We start from the raw sequence: 16,864 nt of genomic DNA, 5'->3' as shown, positions 1-16,864 counted from the left end.
AAAAAATCACACCTGTGTGAAGTGAGCGGTGGAACTATACTGAAATTGTTATACTGTAGCCTACTGAACTCCTGTACAGACAGACACATGTTGGTAAAACAGACAGACAGACAGACAGACAGACAGACAGACAGACAGACAGACAGACAGACATAGGGACATAGGGACACACAAAGCTACATGCATGATGGAGACGGTGTGCCCACCACTGAAACATTGAATAGTCACATAAATCAATGGTTCTCAAAGTGGGTTGCGGGGACCCCCAGGGGTCATTGGGAGGGGGGGGGGGGGGTGCTCAGCAAAATGTGTTAATAAAGTATCACAATCATTTAACCACTTATCCATTTATAAGTTGGCTATTAAAAAATAGTACCAGATGTAAAAGCTTGCGAGCTTGTACGCGTATATTGCTATACTTTTTTGAGAATCTTGATTCAATTTTTTTTAATTTATATTCTTTTAACACAAATCATATTCAGGTGAGGGTCTGCAGCCAAATACACACTAATTTGGGGGTCCTTGAAAGAAAAAGGTAGAGCCTCAAAGAAACAAGGATACCAGGCAAACAATGAATCTAGCTTCTGTCAAAACATTGTGCTATCTAAACACTTTTGCGGTCAAGAGATAACACATCACGCCACTCGTTTTATACATTGTCTAGTCTGGTGTATGTGTCATTGTTATGTATGTCCTGTATGTCATGTCTATAAAAAACCTAATAAAAACTAATATAATAAAATACATCAAAGTAACAAAGACATGAGAAGAATTGACCAAGATATATCTGCATAGTAAGTAAACTACAAGAAGACACTTGACATTAGAAGACAACAAAAACAAATCGGGCAGAAACCTAACTCCATATTTATTTGATCATACCACAGCATCACACAAAAGCATCAAAAGCAGCATTATGCAAGCTCGTTTTGAGCTCGTCGAATACAGTACAGTATATAGCAACCTCCCCCCAGTTTGACTAATGCATCTTGCCTAGATTTGGACAAATACAGTAAGTATTTATTCGGTTTTGAATCAGAAGCCAACGATAACTACATTGGTTCCATTGGAACACAAGTTCCTTTTCCCCCTATTTTCCTGAAAAGTAACATTTTCGGACATAGAAGGTTCCCAGAAATTATAGGCTTAAGGGCAAAAGTTGAGGAGCTTTCCAAGGGTCTTGGGCTGCCACCGGGCCACAGTTTATTAAAAAAATCACACCCGTGTGAAGTAAGTGGTGCAACTCCGTGTGGGGGTCCCCAGGGGGGGGTTCCAAACCTACAGGAACGCAGGGTGCCGGCCCGATTCCGGCGAGCCGCCCCGTGTCCGAAACAGTTGAGAAATGACAGAGTTAACGTGTGGGGGTCCCTCTACTGTACCCTCCACTGTAATGTACTGTACTGTCACTGTACTGTACTGTACTGTACTGTACTGGCACACCCGGAATCACCATATATACAGTACAGTTAATATGTGCGTGTGTTTGTGTGTGCGTTAGGTTGCGCACAGGTGGTGAAAAACAACCATGCTGTTTTCGTGCTCAGACGCACCCACCCAGCCACCCACACACCCACCCACACACATAGTCACTTAAGGACTATGTGTGTGGGTGGGACAATGGCAGTTGCAAGGAGTTGCATTGGTGTGCACTGTGCAGTGACAGATCAACCCCTCCCAAGGCGCTACATCAAAAGGCCCCATGCACGCACGCTTCGTGATTCATGAGTGTATAACACAATCAAGAACGGCCTGGGCCGGCCGAATGGTCCAGGCACCTAGGCTGGTAATCCAGCCTGACAGCGTGTTGCAGGTTCGAGTCCGGAGCCCAACGACCTTTGCTGCGTGTCTCCCCCCCATCTCTCTCCCCCTTTCCTGTGAAACTACTCAATAAAGGCAAAAACCCCCCAAAAAACACAATCAAGAACGACACTTTTTGCATTTGCGCGCCTAGTGAATGAACGCAAGTATTCTGCGCACAGCCGCGCGCGTAGCCACCGTCAGCAGTGCGGTTTGGGCCTTAGGGCAGTGGTTTTCAACAGAGTTGCACGGGGCTGGGCAAATCTTTCTGTTATAGAATTATTGTTTTGTTTTGTTACATTAACCACTTGAACCCTAGCATTTCTATTCTTAGGAGAACGGTAGACAAAAATAGCTCTACAAGCTTGTAGGCAAAGCAGTTTGGTGTAGAGGGGGAAAAAACAAGTACAGACTGAAAGGTCAAGTATTGACAGTTTAAGTGGTTAAATGTCTGAAAGTACACATGACCATGCATCCTATACACTTAACACTGATGATGGTGCTGTCAAACAAGTCCATGAAGCTCTATGAACAAGTTTAATTAATAGGGGTCCTTGCTTCATATCTCCCTCTGCTAAGGGGTCCTTGGTTTGAAAAACGTTGAAGACCCATGGCTTAGAGCAATGGTTCTCAAACTTTCAAGGTCTCGCCGTAACTAATTGGAACCAAATGGAGCCGTTATATACTGCCAGAGTTACAGACTTGTAAGGGGCAATTTAGACCCCCCTCTTTGGTATTACCCAGGCCCCTGACACTCTAACCACAAGGCCACTGAGCTGGTAAAAACTACGTAATGCCGTGATGACATTACTGTCACTCTGGAATGAACGCATGCAAAAGAAGGCAGTGTCCACAGAACGCTTTTTATGAGTGGAGGAGAGCTTGTCCTATATAGCGCTCACACACATCGTTTATTGGTGACCGCAACATTCAAACCTATCAACCGGTAAATCACAATCTTCCTTCTTCCTCTTACCGTAAGGCTTTAGTCACGGTAAGTCCCTCTGAACGAGGGACATTCCATGACATACATTGCTTGTTATTTTCACGTAACGACAGGCAGTCAAAGTCAAGTCAATTTGATTTGTACAGCATATGTACAGTACGAGGCAAACTCTTCAATTTATAGACCGACTCTACTAAAAACGGTGGAACTATACTGAAATTGTTATACTGTAGCCTACTGAACTCCTGTACAGACAGACACCTGTTGGTAAAACAGACAGACATAGAGACAGACAGACAGACAGACATAGGGACACACAAATCTACATGCATGATGGAGACGGAATGAACGCATGCAAAAGAAGGCAGTGTCCACAGAAAGCTTTTTATGAGTGGAGGAGGAGAGCTTGTCCTATATAGCGCTCACACACATCGTTTATTGGTGACCGCAACATTCAAACCTATCAACCGTTGCTGTAATCCCCATCTGCGTTATTATGACAAATAGCTTGACTTCACGTAAACATGGTCACTCCACTTCAAAGTGGAGCATGCCTTTACCATAGAAATGCTTGTCAGAAAAGAACACTTTCTGTGTTCAAACTATATTTTGTGTGGATACAGCCCTGGCTTTGTTTCCGTCTCCTTGTCTCCGGAGTGCAGATTTACGCTCTCGCTCCGTGAACGGAATTGAGGACATAGTTGTTCTCAGAGCAGCTGGTCGTAGGACGGTGCTGGAACACTCAGATCCTGTCCTCCCCCCCTCCCTCCCTCCCCCCTGTTACAATAGCCTTGGCATCTCATTCCGAGGTATAAAAAGCCCCCCGGTGCTCATAGCTTCATTGGTGGGTTCGTATTTTTAGGTTAGATTGTGTGCAGAGCAAAGATCCTACAATAATAAGCAGGTGGAATCGATGTTTAAGCAAGTAGGGAAAGACCTAAAGCAAGTGAGTACAGCACTTGATACTGACTGTGACGCTGTGTTGATTTGCATGTGGATATCTGGACATTGCATTAGTGTTCTTTTTTGTCTCCACCAGGCCGAAGGCATGGGGAGAGAGTATGTTTTGCACTCCGTCCGTGTGTGTGTGTGTGTGTCCGTCCGTGTGTCCGTGTGTCCTTCCGTCCGTCCGTTACCAGCTAATCTCCGGCACCGTTAACCCGGTCGATGCCAAACTTTGCACACACACTCCCTGGATGCCAACGATGAACCTCTGCCCTGCATTTTCCAGAACGGCCTGTTATAGCGCCACCATGAGGCAGCTTTTCACATTGTTTACCTAAAACTGCACCGATCTGCGTGAAACGTTGCATGCACACTCCCTAGAGGCCAAGGACAAACCTTTCACCTGCATTTTCCGCATCTGCCTTTTATAGCGCCACCAGGAGGCCGACTTTTGTAAAACACATTTTTTGATATTACTCCTCCAGATTCTGTCCAAAAATCTCACAAATCGTTACACAGTATCTCTATGGTCATGTGCTCAAGTCGGATCTGTCTGATATTTCATATTCCATCCTAATTGCCTATAATTGGCTTTCACAGTTTGCAAGATTGCCCCGTTTTGAACAATAGCCTCAAATCATGAACGCAGCATGCAATTTACGTGAAATCTTTCACACATTTTCTTACTAGGCTGAGGAATACATCGCACCCTTTTCACATTGGCCTGTTATAGCGCCACCAACAGGTTGATTTTTGCAAAACACATTTTTGGAACAAAATGCCTCAAATCGGTACACATGATCTCTGTAGTCATGTGATCAAGACGAGTCTGTTGGATTTCTCAGATTGTACACTGATTGGCTAAGATTGCCTTCCAAAGTTTTCAGGAGTGGCCCTTTTTGTACAAAATGCTGCACATGTCCTGCTCATCCAGAATTCTATCCTCAGAGATGCTATGAGTGATCTGGCTCTGCATTTCCTCAACAAAATGAAGGAAAAAAAAATCCTCCTAAACATTTTGCCAAACATCACACACACTCCTATCCTCCTGGTGGAGACCTGTGCCCGGAAGGGCACTTTTTCTAGTTTTTAATGTTTTTTTTGTGGCTTTCGCCTTTATATTTTTTATGGAGGGACAGACAGTAGGTTGACAGGAAATGGGGAGAGAGATGGGGGGAAGACATGCAGTAAAGGCCGTCGAGATTGGGAGTCGAACCCGCGGCACACTGCCAGACTGGATTACCAGCCAAGGTGCCTGGACCGCTGAGCCACGGCCCAGGCCTGCATTAGTGTTCTAATGCAATGATCTATATCCCATGGAATGAACTAGTATATTATTCATAATTCTGTTCATCATCTAATCAAATAAATAAAATCAAATTAATCAAAAAAGACAATAAAAAACAATAATTAAAAAAAACTACCTTCAGCAGGGAGACATTTTCCTGTGCTTGCTCTCATGGTCTCCTGTCTGTTTTGGTTTTGTCTCGTCATGTAAGCCCCCCAAGGAGATGCTTGTCACGCAACAGCAGCACCTGCAGAAACAGAGAGACGCCCTGACTTACAGGATGAACAAGCTGACCGCCAAGCAGCAAGGCATTGCAGTTAAGTCAATGAGACTACCTACTGTAAATCACTGGTTCGAGGTCTCTGAGGGGGGTTTCGGTGTTCCATCCATGTATGAATATATTGTTACTTTATAGCACCTTTTTATGAACGGAATGTAAATAATATGTATAATATGTTTCCCCCAAAGATACAGTATGTTACGAGGAAAACTGGAGAGAATATTTCTTTCCATTAGGACAGATTGAAAATAACTTTTATACTTGGCGTTTAACCTGCACTTAAACCCCAGCATTCCTATTCTGGGGGGAACATTGGTGAAGAGACTTGGGGCTCCATTTTCGTCACCGCTAAACCCCTTATCCCTAAACTTCTTTGCCTTTTTTTTTTACTATTTTGCAAAACATTTTTGAATAGTTAAAATAGCCAGTCTACAAGCTCACAGCGTGTATCCTGTAGATTGAACTATTAAAAAATGTTTTTCAAAATAGTAAAAAAAGGCAAAGAAGTTTAGGGATAAGGGGTTTAGCGGTGACAAAAATGGAGCCCATAGTGTACTGCACCAAGTACAGTTTACCTCGGGCCGTAATTTTACTACAGGATAGAGGGTCTAAATTAAGTGGTTAAACTGAAGTGACATTGATAAATACATTCCAGATATTATCAAAGTATTCTGAGGCACCCACTTTGAGAAGCCCTGAACTAATCAACTAGAGGACGTGCAAGAATGTTTATTTTGACCAGCTTCACTGTTATCTCTATACCTACAGTACAGTATATTTTGACATGCCTGAAAGTATTAACATAATTAATTGTGAGTTTGTTTCTGTATCTGCTCATCATCCTGTACCGTCAACTTCATTGTGACCCCTCCCACAATTAATGTCATTCAGTATGTTGTTCACCTTAGTATGGCATGTCTGCTATGACAAGGTCTATTAATGGATTTTAAATTCATAGCAGGCCTTCAGTATAGTTCTAAGACTACAGTTTGAGTCAGTGACTGTCTAAACTAAAGGCTAATTTAATTCATGCTTTATTATTTATTATACACTGTTGTGCAGTGCAGCGGGCGTCAGGCGAGGCATAAATCAGGCTTGTTGCAGCATGGCCGTGTCACTGGACAAAAATAACCTATATTTGTATGAGTACCCGCCCACCACTCACTCCTCCCAACTATTTCTGTTGGGTTTGGTGTGAATGAATGGCTGGCCAGCGTCATTGACATTCAGCTGACCCGGTAGCGACAAAATGACAATGAACCAGAAACACCAGTTGTCCTCCATACCGCACGAAGGTCATCCATTTTCTCACCGCTGTCATTGTTCAGGTGTCAGCCTGGTGTTAGCCAACCCGTTTGGTGTTAGTCGACCCATTTGTCACGGCAGGTCAAACTCAAATTGATTCAGCACAGCTGGTTCCAAGACATACAGAGGGAAACTGAATGTTCCCCGCAGAGAAAGTACATAAATATTGTGTAAATTAACAAATGTCTTTATATATATATAGTATACACGCACTGTGGCCTGGCTCTAGGCCACAACAAATAAAGGGGAAACATATGGAGGGAAAGTAGTATTTTTTATTAACACATGGTGAAAATTAAAAGTAAAGCAAGGAATGTACAGTAGTTTCCAACATAAGCAGGGAGACATGCTGCCCAATTTAACTTAGGCTAACAAAGGAAATCAAACAAACTCTTGCAGCCCAGGGCGGAGAGGAATGAAGAGGGAGAAGCTATACTAATGGGAAGGGCAGGTCTTTTATACTCTGTGGGGAGACAGTGGCCAGGTGCGTCTCCCCTTCCCCTGATTACCTCAGACTCCACCTTCCAATCAGCACTGCAACAGAGAACATGCAGCCTGCGGCAAAGAAGGGGCCTTTCACAATCACAACTGTATAACATTATATAACTAACATTACATTCACATAAACATTAGCTATTAGTCGGGTGGAAACCTCATATGTCCAGAGCTTTACTTTTCAGGATTCAAATGTAAAAATGGCAAAAATAGCAGATGTACAAGTTCAAAATGTGCCGTGTTTTGAGGTTATGTATATCTGCTATTTTTAATACTTTTGTGGGACACTGTAGCATATCAGGCCGGGCATATAATGGGGCATTAGTTTAGTAAAAATGACATCATTACATCATAATACTGTACATCATCTCATTCCGGCCAATTACTATTTGCGTCCTCACCTTTGTCTTCAATGTTTGTGCTTATGCAATGTTTGTGTTTACACAAACACCCAAAGCTAGCCATTCATTGTCAATGGCATGTCATGTTTGTAATTAGGACAAGTTTGTGTTTTCACACACCCTCAAAGCTGGACATAGGAGCCTCAGAAATCACACCTGTGTGATGTGAGCTCTTATCATCATACATCATCTCATTCCGGCCAATCACAATTTGCGTCTTCACTTTTCTGTCCTCACTTTTTATCCTCAATACGTACTGTCGTACTGTGCTCAGCCAATCAAATCATCGCTAAAATTCACACAAACACACAAAGCTGGGCATAGGAGAATCCTCAAAAACATTTTAAAATGTTCAAATATGGACATAAGAGGTTCTGCCCGACAGACGTTGACCAGGGTCCCCCAGGGCTCTATACTGGGTCCGCTAGCATTTCCCTCTAAACACCGAAAACAGCTGATCTTAAATCTGTGATCGCAAATGTTTGCCCCCAAACATTACACTATAGTTCCTATGGGGGTTCATGTGGTTAAACATTAGAGAAAAAAGAGGAACTAACCAGGTGCTCAATGGAGATAGCAAAATGTGATAATGATAAAAAGGTGCTCACACGGATCAAAAACGGGATCAAGACATAGATAAACTGCCAACATGCCAACATGTTTCGACCTAACAGGTCCCTGATGAAGACCTGTTGGTCGAAACATGTTGGCAGTTGCCTTTTTAAGTGGTGCAACCACTTCCTTAACCTTAAGTGACTATGTGTGTGGGTGGGTGTGTGGGTGGGTGTGTGGGTGGCTGTGTGAAAACAGCATGGTTGTTTTTCACCACCTTGCGCAACCTAACACACACAAATACACACGCACATATTAACTGTATATATGGTGATTCCGGGTGTGCCAGTACAGTACAGTACAGTGACAGTACAGTACAGTACAGTAGAGGGACCCCCACACGGTAACTCTGTCATTTCTCAACCGTTTCGGACGCGGGGCGGCTCGCCGGAATCGGGCCGGCACCCTGGGTGCGTTCCTGTGGGTCTGGAACCCCCCCCCCCCCCCCCCCCCCCGGGGACCCCCACACGGAGTTGCACCACTTACTTCACATGGGTGTGATTTTAATTTAATAAAGGCGTTCCTCATTTTTTTACTTTGTGTGCCCGGATCCTTCTCTTTTTCTCTTTTTATCTATGGTTAAACATTAGCTTGAATAAAGTTTGTGCATGTGTGTGTGTGCTTGCATCACATGCTCACTCTATACCCTCACACCTTGCTTTGTATCATGGCAGAAAAAGACAGAGGCGTTCAAAGAGAAGATTCAGAAGAAGTACAAGGAGATGCGGAGGGTTCTGGACGAGGACCTGAGGATCACGCTGACCCACCTAGACATGGAGCAGGAGGCCTGCAAGACGCTAGTGGAGGAGAAGATTGAGCAGTGCTACACCCTGAGCCAGGAGCTGGAGCAGCGCATCTCCAACATCAGCACCCAGCTGGAGACAGAGCAGCAGGAGCTCAGTGCTCAGGTGAAAGTCACACTGCAACATTTCTGTTTGTTGCTTTATGTCCGTTGCGTCTCTCTTCCGAGAGAATTTGCTTAACTTTCATTCTCGCCTATGGCCCTCCCCCATGGGCAAGTCTCTTCGCTCAATTCGGTTAACAAACTGAGGTTACAGAAGTAACCCAGAGTAAATTGCAACGATAGAGTTTATAAATTATACAGATTATATATTGTAACTTTAAAGGGACGTACATTTCACTTTCAAACAACAAACACATGTGAGCACCTCAGACAGTTTTAAGTAGCTTGATTTAGAATATATATATTTTATATACATTTGACCAGACACGCCCTATACAAACCCATTGCAACTTCAAACTCCATTTTAATCATGATTAAAATGAATGAAGTAATACAAATAAAATAAAAAATGTGGCCCCCTTACGTATTAGAAGGGCAGTATGAGTCACCAAGAACAGGTGTTGTTGATGAATCCATCATGGTTAAAATGGAGTTTGAAGTTACAATGGGTTTGTATAAGAATTGGGGGCATCTTAATATCAATGTCTAAATACTGAATCAAGCAACTGAAAAAGTGTCTGTGGTGAAACACAATAGCCTGAGTAGACGTTAAAATGACCACAAACATATTTAAAGTGAAATATCCCTTTAACCCTAATTTGTACGGGGAAAAACACTAATATAACATGACGTGTGGTGTTCTCAAGCCTGTTTGGATGATCAGAAATGACAGCTGAGGGAAGAGGGAAATAGTGTGCATGAGACCATGTCCTTCACATTTGAAATATTCTATTGAATATACTGTAATAAACGCAGAACTGTAATGTTTTTGTTTTGTTTTCCTGTACAGAGTGCTGAAATGGAGAAGAAGTAAGTATGAGGACTTTGCTGCCTCCCATGCCACATAAAATGAGTGTGAACTACTTCATAATAGATCTTTTTGAAAACAAGCCCACCTCACCTAGTTTGAATGGCTTTTTATAGGTGGATATATGTGACCATACCATTAGCATCCTATATAAGGCATTTTCAAATTTTCATCATGCTTTATGTAGCATGTGACATGTCAAACTAGGGGGTTTTCATGATTTTGAATCCATTCCAAGCATTAGTTTTGAACAAAAAACACTCCTTGGGCTAAAACTGGCCATAACCACTTGCCCAAATGTGCCCAACATGTGCTGACCTCATCACATTTGTGATGAAGGCTATGGCCATTTTCACATTGTTCTTTTCAATTATAATACTTTATAATAATATGTATATACCAAAATATTCATGAGGGTAGCTATGAAAAAACAAAATATATAATATTGCTTCCTAGACTGTACTGTACATAGACAAATTCAGTATAGTACAGTATATTGGATACTTTGGGACCTCACAGTACTTTTCCAGTAGACCGAAGCCAGATTTACAGTAAGAGATACAGATCAAACTGTCTCAGATCTCTCCATAACAACTTTAGATTCTAAGAGGAAACTGGTTTAGTAACTAAAGTTTATTGACAGATACAATCACAACCCTCTGTTTACATGACAGACTGCATTGATGTGGTTGTGAACGTGCATAATGGAGATTATCTCTCATCATGAATTCACGGAAGGACTAAAATAACAACATTGCCTCAGTGTCTTTGTGGTGGTGTAATAATAATTCTTAAGTAACTAGAATCAGGTCTCAAATTCCGATTGGCTTAACAACAACAAGTTACGGTAGAATGATGACTTGGAGGACAGAGTTTACATTTTGTACAGATAGTGTACCTATCAGGATTTTTTCAGTGTTGCTACACAACTGTGCTGGACAAAACACCATGAGTCATCCATCATGACTTAACATAACTCTCTATCTACAGTACCACTCACTTATTAAGTGTAGTGACATTGGTCCTCATTCACAAAGGAGAAATACGCCAGAGTGTAACGGAAGCGTAACGGAAGCGTATACAGATGCGGGAAATTCCGTCCGATCACGCTACGTTGTTTTGCCGTGCAATTCAAAGAGCGGTGTGTACCACAGGTACACAGGTGTATGTCATAAAGAATGCGAGCGGGTGCCAAATGATCGGAAAATCACCCGACAACTTAATTTGCATTGATCCACGCCCCATTTCACACCATAAAAGGCGTCAAGCATGACTCAGCAGACAGCAGTAAAAAAACCAAAAAAGAACTATAGGCCTTACAGCTCAAACGAAATAGAGGTCCTCCTGACGGAATTCAACAAAATAATGATATTTTCCAGTATAGTGGCTTCACAAATTAAAATAAAAATGATTGCTGGAAAGAAATTAGGCTATAGGCTATTAGGAAATTAAAAGAAAATTATCTGACCATGTCAAGCGCCGGAGCGACGACCACCACCTGCAGTCTCTTTTACATCCATATACCATTACATTTGTGCGTGATTCTTTATATTGTCTATAGCCTACCATTAAACTATATAAATCATTTTCCCAAGCTTACAAAACGGTGAACGCTGCTCCCCACCGCTGCAGCAATGTCAAGCTGGCTTACGGCATAAAATGCAGCTTGGCCATTTATTTATTTAAGTTCGGGACCAAGGCAGCAAGCTAGCGTATACTTGGCAATTATATTATAAGGCCTTTTCTTTTCTATTGAACAATTGCTCACTCACACCTTTGCAGAGGTAAAACATATATCCGATATTTTTATCAGAGCTGCATTGATTCATGCGGGGAATAGATTAATATCATCTCACTGTCATCTGTCTGAATGCCATGTGGAGAATGGATTTGTTCTGATCATGGACACGTAGGCATAGGCCTATAGCATTTAAAATTTCAACCATATACGGCGGGTAGCCTCCTCTTTGTCAGATCTAAGTGTAGGTTCATTTATGATGATGTCGTCATATTAAAATGATTCGCGAATTTCGCGGGACATTTGGCACCAAACTTGATTGATCTCATCAATGTAGTAGCCTACAGCCTAGCTATAAGTTCCCCATATTATAATTAATTAAGGTGCACTGGCTTAAAACTATGACTGGCCGAATTGCACGCGCTGATGCAATAATGTGGACTTCTATTTTTTTATAGGGCTAATTAGCCCTAGTGACTTGGGGACTTTTAATTGATTCAGAATGAAGACTAAAGCCTTCTGAATAAATCTACGCAAGCAGTACACGACCCTCTGAGCTGGCGCAGCTTATAGCGGAGTTTCCGACCAAACAACGTCACCGTAAAGTTCACGTTCAAGTTCATGAATTACGTAATGTGGGAATCCACGTAAATGCCAGTCCGCTCACGCTCCGCTCACGTTACGTAACGTTATGAGCGTAAACGCTGTTGTGAATGAGGCCCATTGGGCTTAATTGTTAATTGTCTGTAAAGTTGCTTGTAAATATTGGTAGTAGTTGGAGTTGCGGTTTTCTGAGCTTGTAAAGAACTGCTTATTTGGGCTTGCTTCCTAATGTTGTTTAAACCAGTGGTTCTCAAACATTTTCATGGCAAGGACGCAGAGAATTACTGTGCATATTAATTGCGCGGGGGGGCGCAATTAATATGCATGGTAATTCTCCGCGTATTACCGTCTGACTCTGAAAACATGTTGTGGCATTTGTACCCCCCTACCACATTTGTGTTCAAGTTTGTGTTCAAGTTTCTCACAAATTTGTGTCAGATCCTGTGTCTAGGTGTAACTTGACCTTTGACACAATCTAAATATCTCAATAGAACAGCAGGAAGACAAAGGGTGCGTTTGGAAATGTGCACCGGGAATGTGGTCAGTTTGTTGAGTGTGTGGGCGGTGACGTCACAGAGTGCGTTCAGTGTGCCTTATTTACGAACGACCACAGCTGTGACGCATTCACACCGGACAACCCCAGCCTCAGGGTAGGGTCGCTCAGTGCGGGCACTCGGCACACCCGGTGCGCAGCGCACTGGATTTTCGAATGACAACGCACCGAGTGCACTGAATAAACGAACGACAAGAGAGCACACCAGTGCGTTCAGGGCGCATTTCCGAACGCACCCAAAATACAACCACCCCCATTGTAGAGGTTGTATTAACACTCTACCATACAGATTGGACACAATTACATTTTATTCATTAACAAAGTTATATAGTGGCGCTTTAAATATAACCCTGATGGTAATGCTAACCGACTGTGTTTTAATAATGTTTATCAGAATGTCAGAGACTCTGAAGTGGAACGACCAACTGTGTTTTTAATGTTTATCAGAATGTCAGAGACTCTGAAGTGGACCGACCCGGCACTGATCCAGATGGACGAGTTCAAGAACGAACAGCTTCTCAGTCTGACCCTCAACCTGCTGCTGTTCATCCGCTCACAGCTCCCTGTCACCAAGAGACTGTTCCAATGCTGCTGTGAGTAAATACACCCGCACGCACACGCACGCACGCACGCACGCACGCACGCACGCACTATAGAATCCGTGGTAACCACTGAACCTGGCATCTGTCTAAATAGCATGCATCTAAATTAATAAAATCACACCCGTGTGAAGTGAGGGGCACCCTTATCATCATGTCGTAAAATAGACACTATTTGCTCAGATACTATGACGTAAAATGATCCATTCATTGTCAATGGGAATTTTATGTTTGTGTAGGACAAAGTTTATCGAGAGACAAATCTCCATATATCCAGGATATAGAGCGCCCCTCAAATAATTGTGGTCAAGAAAATAACAATAACCTAAGAAACAAAAACTTGAGAGCGAGTGACCAAGACATTGGTAGCGTCAGTCAAGAAAGACGGTGTCATGGGACAGGAAGAGTGAAGTGCTATGGGGTGAGGTGGAGTCTGAAGAGATGGGTCTTCAGATTACTTCTAGTTCCAGCTGCCTGGAACTCCCTCAAGGACCCCTATAGGAGCCCCTGAGGCTGAGGGGGGACCAACTTTGAGAACCAGTTATAATGTGCGTAGCAGAAGGATTCTCCGCCTGCTGCAGTAGGAGTTAAAACTATAGCCTCTTTCTGATCGGCTGTTCCTTATGCCACCCTAGAAACCACTTATTTAACCTATAACCACGAGAAGCCACCTAGCAACACCCTGCCATATAAGCCTTGCAGAGCCATGTGGCCCATAGTAGTAGCCTCGCGTAGCCAGACAATATCACAGTGTGGATAGGATATTAGTCTCGTCCTTCTCAGTGTTAGAATCTTTTCCAAGGGGCGTTTACAAAAAGATTCAAACGGACTCTATTGGTTAGACCTACAACCAATCAGAGCAGCGAACGAGTCTCTTGCAATGTAGCCTCGGTCCCAGCCTTACTCATCTGCGAAGAGAAAAGCCTGGGCACTAAGTCAGAGAGTGTATCGGTAGAGGTGCCGGAACATCAGTCAGATGTATTTCCCCCGGATACAATATATTTTGACCAAACACAACACTTGTTCCATTCAAGGAGTATGTAAACAGATTTGTAAAGCGTCATGTAATTTCCTTGAGCGGTACTTCCACCAAAATCCCGCTACTTCCGCCAATACACTCTACAGTGTAGGTCTTGCCCAGCACGCTTGCAATGTACGTCACAGGTGATAAGCCCACCCCATATTTGCATACTGTGCCCTGGTTGGTTATGGTTCCAGACGTATCTGGTTGGCTCCTCACTACTGTGGAGCCGCGAAATCCTCCCACAATTGAGCGGTGCCATTTCTGTAGTGTGAGGTGGCTTGATGTACAAGTAGACCCCCTGGACATGACGCTAGTATGTCACAGGTACATATACCCCCAATCCAACCCTTGATGCTGAGTGCAAAGCAGGGAGGCACATGGGTCCTATTTTTAGAGTCTATGACCCGGCCGCGGGGATCGAACCCCGACCTCCAAATCTCAGAGCGGACACTCTATACCACTGAACAGCCTGCCAACTGCTTAGTATGTCATATCAACCATCTTAAGTAGCATGTGATTTATTTTTTTGTTTGTTTGCACAGATGCTGCAGATGTTGCCCTGGACCCCGCCTCAGCCCACCCCAAAGTGAGAATCTCCCCGAAAGGCGACACGGCCACCTACACAGACATCTGGCAGGAGGTCCCTGAGACGCCGTCGCGCTTCGACACCACCCTGAACGCGGTGAGCTACCAGAGCTTCAGCGAGGGCCGCCACTACTGGGAGGTGGAGGTGAGCGGCAAGACCTACTGGGAGCTGGGCCTCACCTACCCCAGCATCCCCCGCAAGGGCCGCGAGGAGTACTGCTGGCTGGGCCGCGGGAGCCAGTCCTGGTGCGTTGAATACTTTGACGGCGACTACACGGCCTGGCACGACGCGGTTCCACACGAGCTCCCGCTGGTGGCAGGGCAGCAGTTCGCTCGCGTCGGGGTGTATTGCAGCTTCCCCGGCGGCTTGGTGAGCTTTTTCGGCGCAGACACCATGACTCCGCTCCATTGCTTCTGCGCCGGCGCGTTCACGGACGTCCTGCTGCAGGCGGTGTGCCCTGGCCACGACAACCAAGGCACCAACTGGAAGCCTCTTCAGATCTGCAGTGCCTCCCGATCCGCCCCGACACTTTGAGGGTCTGGCCAGGGGTGGGAATTCCAATGTGCTTTGCCTCAGGACATGCATGTGCAACAGCGTCAGCAGATGTTTATATTCTGGCACAGCAACAGCATCATGTTCATGATCATGATCATGTTCATATGCAACAGGTGCAGGTGTGTAACTTACATTAGGAAACTACAACAGGTTAATGACAACATATAGGCTCATTATGTACAGTAGTTTGTTCCCAGGCCAGGTTAAAAACTACACAGAAGATTAAAAACATGAGAGGCTAGTAAGCTTGCTGCAGCTAATCAAATTGATTAAATTGAATGAGAACCACCGACTAACATCATGTATTTGTTTTTTTTTACCCTGCTGCAGTTTTCAAACTGAACAGCAAAACAAACAAAACTCAGCCTATTATCTGTGGTGGACATTTTGTGGTGCCACGGATAAAAAACCCATTAAGTTTTCCGATAGAAATGTATGGATATATTGAGATAAATTATTTAAAGCCTAGAATCAAGCCATCCAGGTTCCTGGTGAATGATGCCCATACAACATTAGATTATATGTAAAAAATAAATAAATTCCTTACCCGTTGTGAGATATTGCCCCCCAGAAATATTAATTACCATTCATTTTAACTTGTATAATATATTTTTGTGTTTTTTTTAATGAATAAAAACAGTACTATAACATGAAAGTATTCGTATAAATGCATGATAGGGAAATGTTTTCATGGCAAGGCCCGTAACATTTACACATTAGCCCACAGACCCCCATTTGAAAAGTATGAAAGACCCCAGTTGGTTCTAAAACGATCATTTAGCTGGGGACATGGGGGAACTCCCCCCATGCAGGACCCCTAAACTATGATTGAGCCACACACACACGCGCGTTGCGAAAGTAGCTACACACACGTGCATTGCGAAATTACACAGTACACACACACACGTGCGTCGCGAAAGTAGCTACACACACACGCACACACATACGTGCGTTGCGAAAGTACACGCACACACGCACACACACACGTGCGTTGCGAAAGTAGCTGGAAGGAATTGTTTACCTGGGCTGGCGGAAGGAAACGTGTGAATTAAGCTGTGGCGCCGTCAGTGTGTGTATGGACCCACGCACGCGTGAGTTGCGAAAGTAGTTGCGACGGGTGAAAGAAAGTGTGTGGTCCTGTGTGCCACTGTTTGTTGTGTTGCGGCGGTAGCTGTGTGTGTGTGTGTGTGTGTGTGTGTGTGTGTGTGCGTGCGTGCGCGGCGCACCGTGGTTGTTGTGTTCCGGCGGTAGCTGTGTGTGTGTGTGTGTCTGTGTGTGCGCCGTGGTTGTGTGTGTGTGTGCCGTGGCGGCGGTGCCAAATTGTATAGGGCACTGTTTGTTGTGTTGCGGCGGTAGCTAGAGGAA

At 44.0% G+C, this 16,864-nt stretch overlaps 1 protein-coding gene across 1 annotated transcript; it reads left to right on the top strand.

Moving 5' to 3' along the window:
- Nucleotides 1–5,199: 5,199 nt before the first annotated feature.
- LOC306915082 (pyrin) lies at nt 5,200–15,478 on the top strand (the record flags this gene model as incomplete). Its single annotated transcript, XM_079492327.1, has 5 exons — nt 5,200–5,316; nt 8,744–8,977; nt 9,824–9,843; nt 13,183–13,328; nt 14,901–15,478. The coding sequence occupies 5 exons, from the start codon at nt 5,200–5,202 to the stop codon at nt 15,476–15,478; spliced, it is 1,095 nt and encodes a 364-aa protein (XP_079348453.1).
- Between the last annotated feature and the right edge of the window lie 1,386 nt (nt 15,479–16,864).

This window comes from Electrona antarctica (assembly GCF_951216825.1).
Source record: "Electrona antarctica genome assembly, chromosome: 22".
NCBI lineage: Eukaryota > Metazoa > Chordata > Actinopteri > Myctophiformes > Myctophidae > Electrona > Electrona antarctica.
This window is presented reverse-complemented; position numbering and strand designations above follow the sequence as displayed.